The sequence below is a fragment of the Passer montanus genome, unplaced genomic scaffold (assembly GCF_014805655.1).
Source record: "Passer montanus isolate IOZ18808 unplaced genomic scaffold, ASM1480565v1 scaffold1, whole genome shotgun sequence".
In the NCBI taxonomy this organism is placed as follows: Eukaryota; Metazoa; Chordata; class Aves; order Passeriformes; family Passeridae; genus Passer; species Passer montanus.
Window position 1 is genome coordinate 6,476,211 of NW_024356504.1, and position 20,204 is coordinate 6,496,414.

The 20,204-nt window shown below is 40.8% G+C and overlaps 1 protein-coding gene across 10 annotated transcripts; it reads right to left on the minus strand.

Annotated features, from left to right (window-relative positions):
- Nucleotides 1–726: 726 nt before the first annotated feature.
- HNRNPA3 (heterogeneous nuclear ribonucleoprotein A3) lies at nucleotides 727–17,633 on the minus strand. Of its 10 annotated transcripts, XR_005626751.1 has the most exons (14): nucleotides 17,478–17,633; nucleotides 13,766–13,877; nucleotides 13,278–13,301; nucleotides 9,476–9,598; nucleotides 9,239–9,385; nucleotides 8,947–9,157; nucleotides 8,624–8,713; nucleotides 8,456–8,563; nucleotides 8,234–8,314; nucleotides 7,388–7,534; nucleotides 6,451–6,576; nucleotides 6,296–6,367; nucleotides 3,176–3,250; nucleotides 727–1,031 (listed from the first exon to the last, which is right to left on the minus strand). XR_005626751.1 is itself a non-coding variant. In XM_039701950.1 (13 exons), exons 2-12 carry the CDS (start codon nucleotides 13,829–13,831, stop codon nucleotides 6,315–6,317), a joined length of 1,173 nt encoding a protein of 390 aa, XP_039557884.1. In that variant the 5' UTR covers nucleotides 13,832–13,877; nucleotides 17,478–17,633; the 3' UTR covers nucleotides 3,803–6,209; nucleotides 6,296–6,314. The 10 variants fall into 10 exon arrangements, 9 of the variants coding, with proteins under 9 accessions (XP_039557884.1, XP_039557901.1, XP_039557860.1 ...); XM_039701950.1 differs by lacking the exons at nucleotides 727–1,031; nucleotides 3,176–3,250 and adding an exon at nucleotides 3,803–6,209 and having other exon boundaries at nucleotides 13,278–13,298; XM_039701967.1 differs by lacking the exons at nucleotides 727–1,031; nucleotides 3,176–3,250 and adding an exon at nucleotides 3,803–6,209 and having other exon boundaries at nucleotides 8,456–8,548.
- Nucleotides 17,634–20,204: the final 2,571 nt, after the last annotated feature.

Genomic DNA, 20,204 nt, shown 5'->3' on the forward strand with positions numbered 1-20,204 from the left:
ACTTTTAATTACAAATTGGCTATAAAACAGATCTCAGTAAACTCCTGCCCTGCACTTCCATTTGTTCCTTAATTTCACCAATGTGAAAGCCAAAGGCAAACAGCATCCTTACAGCCTTTGCTGTATTTGTACCATCCATTTGTCTAAATCATAATACAAAGATACTTCTTCCATTACCAAAACAAAAGTGCAACAAAAAACCAGTAGTTAAAGCAGCAGCCTTGTTTGAATTTCATCAGGTGAAGAATCAGTCTAAAGTAACTTGGTCTGTGACAACCTGCATCCAGTTTGAACCAGTGTTCTTCACATCATCACCACAGTGCATGATGCTCTCGCATTGAACCCCCCAGTATCACTGAGGAAAAAAAATCCACGTTACTCAGATATATATAAACACATCAGATTGCAAACTATAACCTTCCTTCTGTTTCTGTTACTACTGAGGTACAGAGTATGCTCCCAAATCTGAGTGACTAGTAACATTGCCAAGTCAAAAGCCGCACACTGCTGACCTCATACACAAGCTGCTACATGGAGACCATTTGTTTCTTGATCAAAACATCCCATTTTAAAACTATTACGAATAAAGCTGAAAAGCTGGCCTGAACCAAGGGGTTTTGGCTGGCAGTGTCAAGTTGGAAAGATGATCCTGTAAGAAAATGTGTTGCAATAATTCTAGACCACTTAGTGTTCTTCACAGTACTAAAAAAAGGTGATGCCAACACATTTTAGATTGTAAGTCATTTGACAAGATACACTTTATTCTGATACAAAATTAAAATATTTTAACAAATTTTAATCCATTATGGACTATACTGAAATTTTAAATTTCCACGCTATTTTAACTTGTTTAACCACAAGTTTCAAGATGTCAGAACATTAGCACCACTGCTCTTGAAGGCTGCCAGTTATACCATTTTATTCTGTTTCCAATCTTGCGATACCATCTTCTACGTGAAGGCCATTTTTTCTTCTGTGGAGATACTTGGATTACTTTAGTTCAGGAAAAGCTAATAGAGAGAGATGTCAACCTGTAGCACCCACAGCAGAAAAAGAATCATCCATCAGATATGTGAATTTCAGTGATACTCAAGATCTTACATACTCCACACAATTGTAAGATACACACACTTGTCAGAGACCACAGACTGATTTATGAATATTCCACCTCAGTGCAGACAGCACATGAAAACCACTTTAACGTCTTAAACAAGGAACCAAAGACAGCACATCAGTACATCACACAATCCATGCTTGAAAAGATTAGGAACCTTAAGTATTGAAAAGATATAAAAGTTAAGATGCTGTGTTTAATTTTGGTTTTCAGTAATAGCAGTTACCTCCATCAATCTGGGCTGCTTTTGGGGAAACTCCCTTCTCTGCCTGGAAGTATCATTTTTGTTATCAAGTAAATTTCTGTACAACTGTAGCTTAGGGACCAATGCTTTGTTAGTTTTGCATCTTTACATCCCCATCTCCATTGAAAGCTGCTAATTTCAACACAAGCCAGTAAACAAAAACACAGCCATGAAATAAAGTTCTTAACTCTTAAAAGTGCCTCTTGGACAGAAATACAATTGACCTAGCACTCCCTTAATAAAGTGTTTATTTTGGTCAAAGTTATTTCTGAACAGATTTAGCTATAAATAACTGAATTTAAGCAAATTAATCTTAATGAGTGTTATAACTCAAACTGTGAAAATAATTCCAACAGTGATTATCTGTTCCTGTATGTGGTGCAAAAAGACCCACCCAGAGCACACAAAGTCTGCAGCAATGTGGAATCCTCTCATATTAAGGAAAGGTAAAGCTTTACTCTATGCACAGGCATAGTAGCAAGACAAACTACAAAGTTTTTGTTACAAATTAACTTTGTTAAAACATTTTTGCAATTCTACTGTTAAAAAAAGGGCACTGCAGGTGCAAAAGCATTTGTCTGTACCTGAGTGGCAATGCTGTTCCCCATTACCTGTTGCTGCACAGATGCCTGCAGAAGCTCTGCCAAGCAGAGCACACATTTCCCACTTCAGGCTTAAAAAAGCAAGCTCATCACCTCAGCAACAAGCTGGCATGTTACACTAAGGCAACGTGACTGTACTGCAGTTTCATTTTTAGGCTCAACCTTGGCTAAGCACAAACTTGTCTCAATGTTTTTTAAAAAGTACATGCAGTTATCACGAGATTTGCAATTCAGTAGCTTCTGATTTTATGGAAGTCTCTGTATGTTACTTCCAAATTAGTTAATTGTGTGTTACAAAGTCAGGAATTACTTTCTGGGAGTCTACAGGCAGGAGGTAGAAAGTCTAAGTACTTGAAACAGTTTGTGAACATGCCTCTGATAAGGCAGGTTCCATCTGACTACTTTCAGAGCAACTGAAGTATAACCAACACTAAAATAGAAATTGACTTTGTAAGAATGCACAGACTCAGAAATGTATTAAACAGATGCTGAAGTACTTTATAAAAGGACCTGTATCAAAGACACAGAAAAGGAAATAATACATGTTCCAAGACTTAATACATGTTCCAGTCTGTGTAAAATCAAGACTGCGTAAGTTTTTATTATCGTTCTATTTGCCTGTACAAATGCCATTGTGATTTCAGCTGGGTATCATGAGTATCAGCTTCAATTACCCTGCCTGAAAGCACCCAGAATCTGAGAGGGAGCTTTGATTTGTACAGGTAAATACAACACCCCCTGGTGAGCCAAGATCCACTACCTAGGAAGGAAATCCCAGCTTGCACCAATACCAAGCTCCCTCCCAGAACGGGTGCAAGCAGCAGCAGCCAAGTCACAGCTGCCGAGAACCGAAGAACCACTTCAGTGCCACTGCCTTCCCGGGCTTCTCTGCAGCACCTCTTTCCACGACAAGGCACAGAACAATTTCCCCCCAGCCCAGCACACTCCCCAGTAACCAAAACACATTGTTTCAAAACATCAACTTGTCTTGTTGACCTCAGACACGAAGCAGTTTTGCATCTGCCAGGAACAGAAGATTCTTGAATAGGAAATGTGCCAGCAAGCAGCGCACATCCAGAACAGGAAACACTGGATGACAAATGCTGAATATTTGCTGCTTAGTACTTATGGCTTCCCTTGATAGTAACACTGTCAAAGGAAAGCCTAGAAGGAAATAGGGGTTAAACACATTTTACTATACACTACAAATCTTACCCAGTCAGAAACCTTCATTTGAAGAGGATGTGCAAGACATGCCCCATTTTGTCAAGCAGCAGCTTCTCATTCAACCTGAAAATTAAAGAAATTACTCTTACCTTGTTTAAAAACCTCCCACCACTCTTTGTAATTCATGAAAAATTTTAAAGGCAAACCTTACCTATGCTCATTGCCCTTCCTTTCAGGTCTAAATGCTAGACCTATTGATTTTGAGTCAACTCAAGTAGCTATCACTCAAGGAGGTTCCAAAAGGTGAAGAACTCTTGCTAGACTTTCTTCGATATTTCAGCTGTGATAAGCAGATTTAACTAGCCTTGGGAAAGCTGCTCACTATCAGCACAGTATCTTATTCCTTCACTTTTCTGGAAGTTGAAGCTGTTGCTCCTGCTGCCTTGTCATTCTTTAATTAGGCTGACTTCTCCATACTCAATAGGCTGCTGAAGTCCTGTCTTACGAGTCTCCTTAGCAATGTATGGATCAAGGAAGTACATCCTAGGTTCTGTAAAGCTGGCGGATCACTGTCCTCATGGCTTACACTTTTCCACGTCACAAACAACAGCTACGCTACCCCACCCACCTACAAAGCGGTCACTTACATCCATCTCTTAAAAGGTTGCATACAGATCTTGTTCATAAAGTTTATTATGACACTATTTTTCAAAGTTAACATTGTAGTCACAGTACAGCTACAAGAGGCCCTGTTAAAAAGAACACTGTCAATACATTCTAAAAAAATTTAGAAATACCAGATCAATTGTCAGAAGGGACATCAACCCCGTCCTCCAGTTGTCCCTGCAATCAGATGCAGGCCCCAGGTGCAAGTCTACACATCTTCTAGCATAGTAATGTACAAAGCAAGTCAGAAGTCAGGTGTCTCACTCCCTAGTGAGTTGTGGTTTAGTTTCCCATGTTTTCAAACTCCAAATGGGTTGTTTAAAAAATGCCTTTATTGAAGTACAGCCTCCCCCCCACCCCAAGCCCAAATGAACACGTACAACAACAGAAGCGTTCACTAAACCAATTCTTGCTTTAACTTTTGAGATCTTTCAGAACTCCACAGACAAGAATAAGCAGACTTTGAAATCCATTTTGGAGGCTACCATTTTGACACTGGTTCCTTGTTTTAGCGTACTGCAGTCTAAATACACTCCAATAACAGCGTTTAAATAACATATGTTTAATTTTTTTTCAAACAACACACTTATTTTTCTACCACTTCTTAAAAATTATAATTCATTAATATGACTGATTATGCCTTAAGCCATTTCATACATCTTTGCAGATTCATTCCTACACTGGAATTGCATTTACCTTATACTGCACATTGACCCAGAAGTGAAACAGGTGTGAGTAATTCCAATACATATTGCCAAGTGTCTGAGTATTTCTTTTATTGACTGGGTCCCTACTCTTCTGAGTCTGAATTGACAGCAAGCACTGGCCTGGCAATAGTCAAGAGAATTCACATCAGATGAGGACAGCACAGACTGCAGTGCCTTAATTTGGAGGTCAGAAGTGAGAATGTCAAGTACAATTTCTAGCCACATGTACTGGTCAGATTTTCTACTCCACTGCACCAAACCCAGTTGTAGCACACTGTCATTCTACCTGTGGGAACTCGGGACTGTACCCCTCTGCATTGTGGGAGTGCTTCTGGTGGGCAGAATAGAGCTAGATCGTGTTTTATCTTGGAGCTCTCAGCCGAGCACAGGGAAACAGCTCAAGGACTCTACCATTTCAGAGCCCATGAGGAATGGGCTTCTGGAGAACATTACCTGGGACTGTCAGTGATTACACCTGTGCTACCCTTGGCTCCCAGTCAGAAGCATGTGTCCAGAAAATTGCCTAGGGTGCATGCAAGAAAGTATATAGCCATTAAATTATTGAGGAACATACCTATTACTCTCACTATGACACCTCATTTAATTGAAACAGTGCAGTCTGGTGCAAGGGAGAAGGAAATGGGGACAAAGGGGATGAAAATTCCAAGCCACCCTCCCCAAAGTATAGTTTTATTGAAACAGAATCATTGTATATCCCAAGGAAACAGGCACTTGATTCCCCCCACCTTAACTTCTCGGGAATTACAATAAATATAAAGGTAAAAAGCAAATTTCTTTTTCTCTCCACCCAAGACTTAAACAACTTCAGTTATCCCTTATGCATCTCAAATGAGACGGGAGACAGCTTTCATGTGTCTAAAGTTGGTCTTGTTAAAATATTTATCATGCCTTATTTTCTTGAAGCGCTAGTACTAATACAGAACTACAAATTAAAAAAATATGCACAAACCAAAAAGTAATTTGAAGTTTTCATTAAGATAAAGCTTAGTTCTATGATTCACAAACACTAATTTGAGTAACTCAAATCCTAGTTATACATCTAAACAAACTATAATGCAACATACAGATGTTTTCCCTCTGTATGCCTATGTAACTCATGTCATGACAGTTACGTATATACACTGAGACTAGACCCCTTAAGACTGCAAATCAATAGGTGTTTCTATTGTTAACTTTAAATTAATACAAAATAGTAATTGAGAAATGCAATTTATCTTCTCTATTAACTAACAAGGAAACACCCTAAACTACATTTCAGTTCTGTTATAGAGTTCTCTGTACTAAATGTGGAAAAACTGAACTACACAAATATTGAAAAGTTAAAAATTCATTGATTTGTTTATTCCTGGTACCACTACCACAATTTACAGGGCAATATACCTGATGTAATGGGAAAATAAAAAGAAAAAAGAAAGACAAAGCTACAACAGAGAAAGACCTCAGGAATGTACATCTAATCGACACTACATTGCATGAATCAATAGCTGCACTTTTTGCAAACTGTGGCTATGACAGTCCTGATCAAGAAGGGTTTCCTGTTTAAGCTGCAGTAACTTTTCTGACTATGGATCATCGTTCCTTCTGTGGCAGATTTTACAGTTCCTCTAATTCATTTGGGACGACTGTCTCAAAGTAACCTGCAGCTTTCCTGACAACTCCTCGCTCTCTCTCCTGCTAAGAACTGTAGCCTGTTGAATACAGGATAAGAAAATTATTACTCTCAGTGAACAGTTGCACATTATTAATCATCATTATAAATATGCATTACACCTACCCTTTTTCTGGTAGCATTTTTAGAATCTTCTACCACCATAGCCCCCACTTCCACTTCCAGATCCATAACCACCTAAAAAACAGTGTGTATACTGAAGTACACGGACAACAACAGATTTTAACTCAAGAATATCGTCTGTACAAAATCATACTCACCACCATAGGGACTGCCTGAACTTCTGCCACCAAAGCTGCCACCACCTTTCATGGGACCATAGTTAGACTGCTGTTGTCCACTGTAATTGCCAAAATCATTGTAGTTTCCACTTCCACCATAATTACCTAAAATAATTTATAAAGCCGTGTTTGTTTAACATTTAGGACACAAAACACACCAAATTCCAATATCCAATGTAATAATAAATTGTAATAGCTGAGAACAATTTAAAATTAAATTCATGTACTTTGATGCTACCTCGATGCAAATGCACAAGTAAAAGAAGACCCTTGGTATTTTTACAGTTAGAAACTGGTATTTTATTGAAGATGAAACACATCACATTACAAGCAGATTTGAGTAGGCAATTTGATGTTAACCTAATAGGCCAAATTAAGGCTCCCAAAATGGGAAAACCGTTGAGTTTCTACTGCACAATTCCGCATGGATGACGCTAACGTAAATTACAATTTATTTGCACCAAAAAAATGACAGAACTGTAATGGACATGCTGCACACATAGATCAGAAAGTACACTAAGATATACAGTAGTTTTTGCAGCTCAACTCCTCAAATTTGGGGCAAACAAAAAGCTTAAAATTTGTGTTTGTAGTCCTCACAAAAGGAGGATGTGATCTACATGTTGTGAACTGGTAACCAAGGAAAAACAAACTTGAAATGCTCAAAACCACTGAAATTCCTGTACTCTGCCTCCGCACAGATATTTACAGCCAAATATTTTTGAAAAATACATCCCTGGCAAAATAAAGTTGTAGTTAATCAAAGCTGATCCCCATGAAAAAGAACTTTCCTTATACAACATGACCTTCTACGTTAAAACCTAGACATACAACTCCTTTTATGAATTACCATATTTCAGGCATTGAGAAATGAAACCTAAGAACCACGGATGTCGAATTAAAGCTAGAATCTTACCACCACCAAAATTTCCTCCTTCATTGTAGCCATCATATCCTCCTCCACCACCTCCATATCCACCACCTGGGTTTCCATATCCTGGTCCTCCACCACCACCATATCCTCCTCTGCTGCCATAGCCAGGACCACCTCCATAGTTGCCACCTTTGAATCAAAGAAAAGTCAAACTTTACACATCAAAGCTAAATACTAGTAAGGAAAAATCCATTTAACAAAAAACCCCAAACCGAAACACTCGCACTATAAAGATGTCCCACAGCAGTTTTCCTTTTTTATATTCACTGTGGTTGCATCATTTATCTAAACTATGTGATTGAGAAAAAACCCATGCTTATAAAATCAGGACCGAAGTAATTAATTACATGCCATTTCCCTCATCCCTTTTTGTATTCTGGTAATTACATTTTTTGCCATTTGGTAATTGCTGTATTTCTGTTCAGCTGCATTTTGGATACTCATCCTAACTGCATCACGAAAAGGGATGCCACTGAACCACAAAGTCTTAAGAGTTTACAGAAAATAAGGCAGTTGTTCACTGCTTTATTCAGTTTTAGTCATCTCAACTAACATAAGAATCTTCACTTAGCTCTCGATAATAAACAGCTCCCTCATGACCTTATGATTTTTTTTAAAGCGTAAATATTGGTAAGTATTTTTTCCACCCATCATTTTGTGGGGAGAACAAACAAAGAGCTAACTCTTCACAGCTCTACAATGTAGACATTTCATTTTCATTATTGCTATGATCACATTATCACCAAAATAGACTTTGCTTCCAAGGTGAAGGCAAGACTTACTGCTGGTTCTAACACTGGGGGAAAAGCAAGTGAACAATACACTTACCATCACCAAATCCATTGTATCCGTCACCACCCCCAAAGCTTCCTCTGCTCCCACCACCGCCACCACCACCCCCATAGCCTCCTAGAACACAAAACAGATGAGAATGTTTTCCTGAACAAACATGTTAAGTGTTTAAGCCAATTGACACAGGAAATAAAAACCCAAACCAAATCCAAACCCAAAATATAAATCACATTGTATAATAATATTCCAGACATTTACCTCTCCCACCAAAGTTTCCTCCTCGGCCAAAATTCCCTCCACCGCCTCCGAAGTTTCCACGGCCCATGAAGTTGCCTGATCCACCCCCACGACCTACAAAATATTTCACTTGAATTACATTAATTGAAAACCTGTTACACAAAATAGCTATGCACAACTACAACTCACCTCTCTGAGAGCTAGCAGTCTGCATCTCTTGTTTTGAGAGTGCTTTTTTCACTTCACAGTTGTGTCCGTTTATAGTATGGTATTTCTGAACTACAGAAAATAGTGAAAAAGTAAAGTCAAAAATCACATCACTGCAATATGCTGTAAAACTCTCACAGAAAGTTACTGTGAGGCACATGCACACATTGAAAAGTAACAAAAAATCAACCCCATCCTTTACAATAGCAAAGCAGCTGATTATGCAATCATCTCATTCCACACACTGCTTTTCTGAAACCTTAACATTTTATCCCAAGTCACTTCTCACTGAAGAGCTTACATACCAACAATTTTATCAACTGTATCATGATCATCAAAAGTAACAAAAGCGAAGCCTCTCTTCTTTCCACTCTGCCTGTCTTCCATGACCTCTATGGTTTCAATTTTTCCATATTTTTCGAAGTACTCCCTTAAATTATATTCTTCTGTATCTTCTTTAATTCCGCCAACAAATATTTTCTTTACTGTGAGGTGTGCCCCAGGCTTTACAGAATCCTGCAATGCCAAAAATGACATTCAGCACTTAAAGTAGTAGGTAAAGATCAGGATATGTGGTTAACTGGAACACTAACTCACCTCCCTGGAAACTGCTCTCTTTGGTTCAACCACGCGTCCATCAACCTTATGTGGTCGAGCGCTCATGGCAGCATCCACCTCCTCCACACAGGAGTAAGTCACAAAGCCAAAGCCTCTGGAACGTTTTGTTTGTGGGTCTCTCATCACCTGCAAACACACAAGCAGGCACTCTGTATTTCTGTGCTACTTCAAGTATCTAACCCTTTCAAAAGCACAAACTAATAACGGAGACTTTACCACACAGTCCGTGAGTGTGCCCCATTTCTCAAAATGCTCTCTCAAGCTATCATCTGTTGTTTCAAAGCTCAGACCTCCAATGAACAGCTTTCTCAACTGCTCTGGCTCCTTTGGCTCATGGCCCTACAAAATGAAAAAAATAAAAAACATATTTTGAATACAAATTACAGAATTAAAATTTCAGAATTACTAGAAATTATCTGTGCACATTATAACTACAAATAGGTGAAATACATTTACATAAAAACAATGACTTCTAATGGGTTTAGACGGCAGAATAGTAAACACTTAATGAGGTGTGATTTTAATTAAAACACTAACAACTTAAAAGAGTGCTAAAATGCAAACAGTAAAGGAATTTCAATTACTAGGTAACTTAGTTGCTCCCCACCACCCAAAAGTGCATTCTGTGCCTATCTTTGAGTCACAGTTCGCACTGTAGGGGCTGGGGATAAAGCGCTTCCAGATAAAGGGAAGTTCTAACACTTTATGAAGCATAAATATGCAGAACTACAAAAAATTTGAAGATACAGTTATACAAGGAAGAAAGGTTCCTGCTCGGGCTGAGTGTCTACTCTTTGGGGATGTCCATTTTGAAAGGTTACCTTTATTCATTTTTATGAAACTTATCAATACTAAATTCCTTCAAATATAAAGTATGTACTTGGATAATTCTAGTACTGGAATACATGCAAGCAAGATAGTATAAATATTTACGTGGATTTTAGTCTTATGGGAAATACCTTTCAAATGTGAGACAACATGGACCTATGTCTTACAGACAAAAAAATGCCATAACAATTTATCAATGACCAGTAGTGGGCATCACTACTGGAGTAGATTGGTAACTTAACATCACAGAACAAGCAAGTTGAATAGCTCTTGGTAACACTGCCTATGTATGACCAGCCACATTTTAAAAGGCACAAATTTTCAGATCCCAGTTTTCTGTCAAATGACTGAAATGGGTTTAAGGGTACAACTGTGTTTCTGCTCTGTTTTAGTGATGCACTTTTTTACTAGGCAGGGAATTTCCCCATACATGTGACAAGGAGTTCACAAAAATTTATTTCACAACTGCCACTGTCAGAAAAGTCTTACTGGACTTCTCTCTCTATTTAAAAGCAAGCAGATTAAAATCTCATTTAGCAAGTGGGTACTTCTGTGGATGTAAAACACTCCACAAGGTGCTGGTCAGCTATGCTGTGTATGATTTCAGTTCTGCAGCATTAATGTTCAACAGGCTTCACTGTTTCTGCTGCAGTCCATTAAACCAGACTAGATGCAGCATTATCCTGATGTGAACTACATAAAAACAGCCACAGAATTCTATCTGCAGACATTCTGCTTCCAATCTGGAGTGCTACAACCTCTGCCACGCTGCTAGGGCTGGCCAGAAAGTTAACCCCCTTTGAGTGAGAGATTTAATATTATACAGTGCTTTAGCGAACTGTTGACTTACAATACTTAGGTTATACTACAGCAAACAGTAACTAAGATTATGAAAAGTTGTCTGGGAATTAAACCTCTGCCTTTACGTCTGCTGAATTTTGTTAGAAAGAACCCCAGCATTTTTGATAACAGCCTAGTATTATTTAAGGCTTTGTTACCTCAGGATCATAATATAAATCAGTAACAGTCAATGGTCTCATGACTACAAAGTAAAGCTTCTAGTCTTTGAAGTGGTCCAGACAACAAAAGTGTTAAAAAAAAAACAACACCCTTTTCACTAAATTGAAACTTTAGATTTTACAGGATTACACACCTACTGCATATAGAAACTCCTTTAGGTCAAGTGTTATCTGTTGCTAATTCCAATTTTTAAGATCTACTGACAATTTTTAGTTTGGTTATGTTAAATCTGGGAACACTAAGTGTTTTCAAACTCTTCTACACATATTGAAAGACATTTACTATGTGAAGATTAGACTCCTTCAAAATCAGAAATGTAGGTAAGGAAAAACTGGACAGATTATTTACAGTTCTCTGATATTCAAGGCTATGAGAGTTTCCAGCTAACAACTCAAAGTTCTTTTACCTTAAAAGAATAACCACAAAATGTTTCAGGTGGGGAAGAGTGAAGTTCTTTCCTGCTTATTGTTATGTGCATGAGACTGCTGTTCTCATACAGCAGGAAAAACACCTGCTGTTACAGCTTCTCTGCTCTACTGGGTAAGAATTATCCTTAAGAGACATACGTGTTTACGGGAATTATATGTAAAAAATAAAAGGCAATATTTTCTTGAGAGAATTAGGGAATTGGTTTTTTACGCAGTTTGTTCTCACTGGGGTTTTCAGAGTGCTGGCCTCTATCACACAAGACTGTTTCTCAGTTGTTCTGCTGCAAGTTATTTCTATCAGCAGTCTTTCCTGCACAGAAAATCCTGCAGAACACATCTCTCCCTCAGTGTAACTCCCACCCTGCTCTATCAGAAGCAGGCTGCCTCCTGCTCAGCTGACACCCCAGGAGAGCACGCCATTTTGCAGCACTCCTCTGGCAGGAGTGTGGAGAGCAGCTCCAAGACCGTCCAGCCTGCCTTTAGTCGGCAAGGCAGTTTCTCCCCCTAAGCTGTCCGAGGGGCTTCCAGACACATTACACAGCTCTGCGGAGGCGGAAAAACTTCCTTCTGCCCCGACTTTGGCCTTCCCCCGCTAAAGCCCCAGGGCAGCGCGGGCCCGCCGCCTCCATTTTGTGCTCAGCCGCGGCCGCCGCGCCGCCAATATGGAGCCGAGGGCGGGGCGCGCGGCCGGCGCCGCAGTGGCGCCATGGGCGGGCCCGGGCGAGGCCCCGCTGCTCCCTCCCTCCGCCAGCAGAGCCACAGCGCGGCCGCACAGGCCCTGCAGAAACCCCCGACACTCGGCGCACTCTAACTGTACCTCTCGCCTAAGGGAGGGAGATGGCAGCTAGAACCCCCTGGGATTCCTGCAGAAATCCTGCCACCTTTGGAGACAACGCTGCTGCAGATACATACTGCTTCTACCCTGAGGTTACCACCAAGTGAAATTTCCTCTGGCAGGGGTTTTGAATCATCAGCCTTTTGGAGTTGCAGTATTTCTCTCTAAAGGCAGTTTTTGGGTGGAGCTCTCCCATGCATTGTACCCTTGAGCAGCAGCAAGTGCCCACAAAATGCCAGTCACCAAAGCTACACTCAGCTGCGGCTGAACCTGAGACCACCCTGTCCCCAGGCGTACAATCCTAGACTGCCTTCCCAAACAGGAAAGCTTGCAGGCCACTGGGGCCTCAGCAGCGATCCCTGAGAAACTTATTCTCTAGAAACTCAACAGTTTTTAAGATCATTTCAGGGCAAGCTACTTTTGTGACCTACAGGAGCTTATTTAGTATGCAGCTGATCGACCCCATTACCCTCAATTCAAAGTCCAAATGAGTTAGAGTTTCAACATTCCTTCCAAAAGGACTTTACACACTGTACTTCAATAAAACATAACCATACACTACCGGACGCATGCAACTGGGACAAGGTTTGTTCATAACTCAAGTATATAGGCCCTCCCACATTGCAGTAGTGTACCATTCCAGAAAAAAAGTTGGTTTGAAATAGCTACAATATTCAGGCAACCTGAAAAAGTAATGTTAGAAAGCAAACAAACTGAAATAAATGAAGATAAAATGCCTCCGTTATAAGCTATATAAACACATTTAATACCCTTTTTGCTGACCTTAACATTATTTTCTGAAGGGTATTAAGAACTTCCCCCCCTCCCACTTCCACACCCTGCCCCAAAAGTAACTAGCTCCCATCCTCCCAAAAAACAGCCCCAACGTCTTCTCTATACTACGCACCTTATTCAGTCTACGGTATTTCTGCTAGAAGCAAAAGAAAACAGTTATTTTTACTTAGTACAGCTCGCTTTCATTTGCAGTGACTATCAGGCAACCATTTTTACTTAAAAAGAAAAAAAAGAAAATAGGAACCTGTCTTCATTCCCACTAAAAACAGGACTTTTGAAGGTAGAAGTAATCAAGTTCCTGCTGATACTCTGAGGATACATGAATTTAATAATTCCACCTTGCCTTAATCAGAAACATATATTTAATGAATTGTTATAACAAAAAGCTAGACAAGCAAAACTTCCCCATTATGCTTAACACCCCACCCCTTAAAACTGTATATAATAAACTGCAATTTAAAGTTACTCCACTAATACGGGGATGAAGAAGGTAGAAAAAAAAAGATATTAATATATCAGATAGAAATGGTTAACTTGTTTTTTTTTCATCTTTTCCCCTTAAAACTACTTTATTTTTTTTTAAAAAACCCATCCTCTCACCTGTGAGGACCGTCTTCCTTTCCTCTTGTAGTCTTCCACCTCTCTCTCCTCCTTAATAGCAGCCATTTTGGAAGGGTACTCTAACTCGGCCTTTCTTTTAGATCTAGGAAACCTAGAAAACAGGTTGGATAAGTCAGTACTTACCCCAGCTCCTGTGACGCAGGGCCTTCTGTGGCTGCAATGCACAGGTGTAGCTTTGCAGGAAGAAACGGGTTAAAGTAGGAAAAAAATCTCAGAGGCATTTAAAAGGGTATGTTAAAAAGCCTCAGGCTACTCAGCTAGCAATTGAAAAGAGAAATAGAAGAAACATCTGCTAGCCCAGTCAAGCTCACAACGCAAACTAATGCTAAAATGTGCAGCAAACCTTCATCTTACTCTCTGACAAAACTATTTTGAGTACAACTGATACCCAGCAAGCAAATTCCACTTCAGCACCCAAACCCACTACGTAAATTCTGCTTCTCTGGATTTTGAACCCCCAAAACATGCAACATTTTGCAAACACTGCTTATTAGAACTTTCTGATGACTATCTCTTGCAGTCAGCTATCCAGCAGTGTGCAACACTAGAGGATGTCTTATATAGTTCCTGTACTAAAAAATACTTTTCACTAGGAGTAGTGCAAGAAGCCCTTACTGATGCTAACTTGCACCATCAAGAACTGCTGATCCTCAGGAGTCTACAGCACGAGGCATCTGCATTACTTTTGCTCCCCTATTACATATTTGGTTACTGCCCTGTACTATGTAATGTATGTCCCATTACAAATAGGAAATCTTTTAAAAGATAACTCAGTGCATGAACCTGTAACTACACACTCAAGCAAAAAAATCATGTTCTCTTTGGCCTTTTTTCTAGGATCATTCATTTAATCCTAGTATTAATGTATTAGTTTATCTCTGGCCAATATTCATTACTTTGGATGTTTCTTGAAGCTTTATTACCGTGGCCAAAATGCAATACTGTTAACTACATATGTTACTTCATATAAAACTATACCTGTGCTGCATTTAAAAGCATAGATATTTACAAGATTAGGTGTACTCCTGTGATGGGTTTGTTTGTTTGGGTTGTGGGGTTTTTTTTGAAGTTTTCTTCCTGCAAATTTTGCTCCTGCATATGGAAAGGCAGGCAGGTCTCTACTAATGAGCATTTTATACTGTTATTCTGAGTGGAAATTCTTAAGCATAACTTCATGTTAAAATTCAGCTTCAAATTACACTCAACTGTGAAATCACGAGTATTACAATTTAACGCAGTAACAATTTTCAAGGTTTTATTAAGTAACATCTTAGTGTTTGTGGTATCTTCAGTTCCTCACCACACAACGTTAAACCTGCTCTTGAAATGCTTTTAATCAAACATCAGTTTGACTTAAGAGGTATTAGGATATTAAGTACTTCAACTGAGCTCTTAGTTCTTTTAAGTCATGTAGGGGAGGAATGAAACAGAACATTAACACTTCAACGGCTTTCTAAAAACTAGCTGGATGGCAAAATAAAGCTTTAGGAATTGTTAGGGAGTAAAGGAATAAGCTTATTCAAATACCTTTTCAAAGTAATAGAAGGTATTAATCCCTTTCTGAAGCTGCTTTCCCCAGCAGGGCTCCACAGTGGCCAACACAAAGCTCCTGGGCATGGTCTCTGCCCCAAGGGCCCCTGAAGGCCTTAAGGGTTAAAAAGGAGCTGTCTTCTTGCTAATGCACACCACCATGTGCAACACAGCCCTGCTTAGTCCTATTCCTATTTTGCTTTACAGAACGTTAAGGCTGACAGCACTAAATTCTTAAACTCTTATCACCCACAAAATACTCTATTCAACTCTGAACAAAAATGCTCAGAATACCTTCATTATTAAACGCTAGTAAAACTTGCATTGAGCTATCATATACTGCAACTTAACTAAAGAATTTGAAACAGTCTCCCAGGAAAGCTTTAAATTTTAATGATAAAGAAGTCACCAGGACATGTCTCATTACTCACAACTCTGCTCTAGCTCTTACAGGGGAAAAGAAGCTAAGAGAGACAAACCAGACATTACGAAGATGGAAGTTCACCAATCCAATCAGAGAATACTATGGAAATGCACGGGTCTCTTCTATAAGCAACTGAAGTTGGACTTAAAGCACATACAAAAGGGTGTTTTACCAAACCTATAAGTTAAAGCAGGAAAAAACTCATTCTGTTTTTTTTAAGTGCGTTGGTAGTGCATTCCCAACACCAACAGGAACATGTCCCTGAGGAAAAAGCCAAGGCATTAGCTCAATACCTGATGTGATAGATTCCCAAGCTTTACTGAAGCATTTTCCAATGCTTTGAACACATCACCCCTCTGTTATTAAACCCGAAGCAGCTAAAGCAATTGCTTGCATGAAAAAGTTGGGTTTAGCTGCTTTGGTTAAGGGGTTCAGTTTCTTCTGTTTTTAATGTACGAAGAGAAATTAGTGTGAGCTGTTGGTTTCTCAAATCTTAATTTTTGAGGTTTCAGCGTTCAGTGAAAGGAACAAAGATAAAAAATACCACGCACACCAGAAAGAAGAAACAAAAAAACCCAACCAAACAAAAAAAAAATCCACTTTTTGCTTGCCATACTCTGAAACACTTGAGCAAAGGACCTTAGGTTTTGAGGAAAGAAAAGCTAGGGCAGAATACGATGACTATTTCCCTCCAGGTAGAGCGAGGATGATTTCTTAGGTTTGTGCAGACTGCTTCATGCTGCTCACCAGGATCATGGCAGAATGCCATCGAACGTCCTGGGTCTTCTGCATGTGTGATTGTGGGAGTGGAGAAAAGGAACAGAACTCTATAGTTTTCCTTCCCCCACCTCCCCAGGTAGCAAAGGCTCCCGGCACGTTTTAACTCCCTCTGGGCAGGGGTAAGAGACACCAGGGAGGTGCTACAACGTGTTGCAGCATTTCCCTGCGAGATGCAGCGTACTGCAGTAAACGATTTTAATGCTTCTAAAATCTGTTTCGAGAAAACTGAGTGTGTAGAAAGCGTGTTAAAGAATATCCCTGCCGCACTACTCCGGGTAGCTTACGCTGGAGGGGGCTGGGCCGGGAGGGAAGGGGGAAAAGGAACACAGGGAGGGCAGAACAATGACGCACGCACGTGTAGGGCTCGCCTTGCCCTACTGCTGCCCGCACACGCGCCCATGTGTTTCGGTGTCCCCAGGACTGCTGCGAAGGGCTCTGCCGCCCGCAGCCGTGCCCGGGCCGAGGGCCGGGCCCCCCTCACCACGCGCGGGAGCGCTGCGAAATGGCGGCCGCAGCCCGCGGCGGAAGCGCCGCCTCTCCCGCTCCCTCTCTCTTCCTGCCCGCGCCGCCATTGCGGAGAAACGCGGCGTGTCGCAGGGCAAAGCGGGGCTGGAGCGCGGCGGGAACGCCACAACGAGGCGGCGGCCGCGGGAACTGCAAGGGGCTCCATGATGCGCTGCCGCCAACCACCGCCTTCCCGCCGCGCTTTCCCGCCCGCAGGCTCGGGCGGAATTCGAGCCGCCCCGCTCCGATGGCGGCGAGCCCCGCGCGCAGTTACCTCCATTTTGTGCCCGGGCTCGGCCAGCGCAGCGCCAATATGGAGCCGGGCGGGAGAGGAGGGGGCGGGCGCGCGGCGCCTTCCCCGCCAGAAGGACAGAAAAGGGTCGGAAGCGAGGGAGAGCGGGGAGAGGGAAGGTGCGGAGAAGGGTAGGGAGGCGAGGAAAGAGAAAATATCACCGTGCCGGCGTTCAGCGACAGCGCCTTCCCGCCCTCGTCGGTCCCACGCCGACCGCCGGCCCCGCGCACAAACGGCCGCCCGCTGTGGGGGTGGCGGCGCCGGCGCAGCCGCGACAGGCGCGCGGGGCGGCCCCGCCTCCCCTGGCTGGGGCCGCCCCCGCCCCGCCCCCGCCGGCCGGGCCGGGCCCAGCGCGAGGGGCCCCGTGAGGGAGCGCCGCGCCCCGAGCGACGTCAGGGGCTCGGAAGGAGAGGGAAGGAAAGGAAAGGAAAGGAGGGAATGCCCTGCCTACAGGGCACATCTGCAGGAGTAGCAGGGCGTGCCCGAGGTGCGCAGGACGTTCTAAGAGAAGTTACTTGTCTCTGCGCATTGTTTCACGCTGGAGATGCTGCGAGGAGGCAGCTGCAGATTGGCTCTGCGGAGCTCGTTCAGCGCCCACCCTCAGAACTGAGCGTAGCTTAGTCAGTTTCCGGATAAATACCAAAACAAGTCCAAGTAAGTTTCACAAACTTCCCCATTCAGAGGCATGTTCTTTGAATGGCGCTTGTCATCATAAACTAGCATAGAGAATTCAGGAGAAAGAATGGTATTCTGCGAGAATTTCGCATAGGAAGAAGCATATTTAAGCACATACATTAATAATGTTTCCTTACCGGAATAATGGCATCAGGAAAAGCAGTGTTACAAAAATTTACTGTTAAAGTAACCCACCACATCAAGGTTTTCTCAGTCGTGGTTATCCTCTCATTAGTACCAGTACCTATTTTAGTATGATGACCCAGCCTTAACAGGAGTTGGCACTTACTCCTTTAAAGATAGCTTCATCCTGTGTAAAGAAGTAAGACAGTTGATGAGGTTTTACTGAATCACTGGAAATTTAGTATTAGCTGTTACTTTGATTTCTTTATTTTAGCCTGATGTTTCTAAAAAAAAAAAGTATATAGATATATATAAAATCATCCAATCATCCATGCAAAAGTTTCCAAAGCTGTTTGATTAACTAAATATGAAGATAGCTTCATCCTGTGTAAAGGAGTAAGACAGTTGATGAGGTTTTACTGATTTTTTTTTTTTACTGCAAATTTAGTATTAGCTGTTACTTTATTTTAGACTAATGTTTCTAAAAAAAAGTATATATATATATATATATAATCATCCAATCATCCATGCAAAAGTTTCCAAAGCTGTTTGATTAACTAAATATAATTTTCCTACTTCATAGAGAAATTCCCAACAGATCTAGAAATGCTTTCTGCTATCATGCATAAGGATTGAAACAAGTTTTTAGATAATTTCTATATCTTTGAGAAGGTAGATGTCTGCACAGAAAGTAAAACTCACTGAAAATCCCATAAAACATCATCTATTCCTTGCACTGAGGCCAAAGTCAAGAATTTCTCATCTTCCTTTTCTCAACAAAGTAAACCACACTATTTAACTTTTTATTTAAAATAAAATTCTTCCTGTATGTTGTTTGTTCTCTTGCCCCTGTTACTCTCAGGTGACAGTACTGAGAGACCATCAATGGTATTAGCTAAACATGTCTCTTATTTTCAAAGGTTTTTGTAGTTCACACAGGAGCTGCCTCACCACATTTGAAGAATTCCTTTATTAGTTTGTTTGTCATTCATTTCACATCTAGCTGTCACTCGTGGGGGCTGATTGTCTTGCAGTTCATTTGGTTGCACAGCCACAGGCAGTGCACATTTGAATTCAACAGTTTCAGTTCATGACCACCCTCCCCTATGTGTAATCAACTGTATAGAATGTAATAATCTTACAATATTGTGCTTACTGCACTGAAATAAAAGACAAACCAGTAAATGAGGGAGATGCACATTTTAAAAAGATTCACTGTTGCAGATGAAAATGATACACAAGTTTGAGGGCTTAGATGAAATTGTAATTTTTATTTCAGGCAAGCAGTTTTCTGTTAGTGTTTTCAGGTTGTCTAATAAAATAGTGCTCCCTGGTTTGGGTCACCCACTTCCTTAAGTGTAAATGTAGCATTTGAAACACTCCAGTCCTGGCTCACGTAGTTTCATAATCAGATGAACTTTCACATTATGTGAAAGATGTGGTATTGGTCGTCTATGCAGATGGCTAACACACTTTTCTTTTTGCTAGCAATGTTTGCAGACAGGTACTCTCCTCTTTGTAAGCCAAGTGAACAACAGTGTGTGTCTATTAAAAAAAAAAAAAACAAACAAAAACAGTGGGAAAGGCTTCTAGCCTTTATATTTTATGTGATTGGAAAGTCAGTTTCACTTCATTGTCCTTTTTTTGTTGTTGTGGGTTTGTTGGAGGTTTTATTGTTCGAGTCTTACACAGAATTTGTTTGTGAAGCGAATCTTGAAGTAGGTAAATATTGCAGGTAAAACAGTCTTTAGCTTTTATATATTTATGTGATTGGAAAGTCAGTTTCACTTCATTGTCCTTTTTTTGTTGTTGTGGGTTTGTTGGAGGTTTTATTGTTCGAGTCTTACACAGAATTTGTTTGTGAAGCGAATCTTGAAGTAGGTAAATATTGCAGGTAAAACAGTCCAAAGTATTTTAGTGTTACACAAAGTTTAAGATGCAAATATGAAATTGATCTTGAACTCTAGTCTCCAGAATAGTAATGTTAATGGATCCAATTCCCTGAACTAAATATGTTTGCTATAACACTCTGAGATTGCACAAACAAATGGACTCATTATTAATTACATGTTAGTACTGTCATAGTTTTG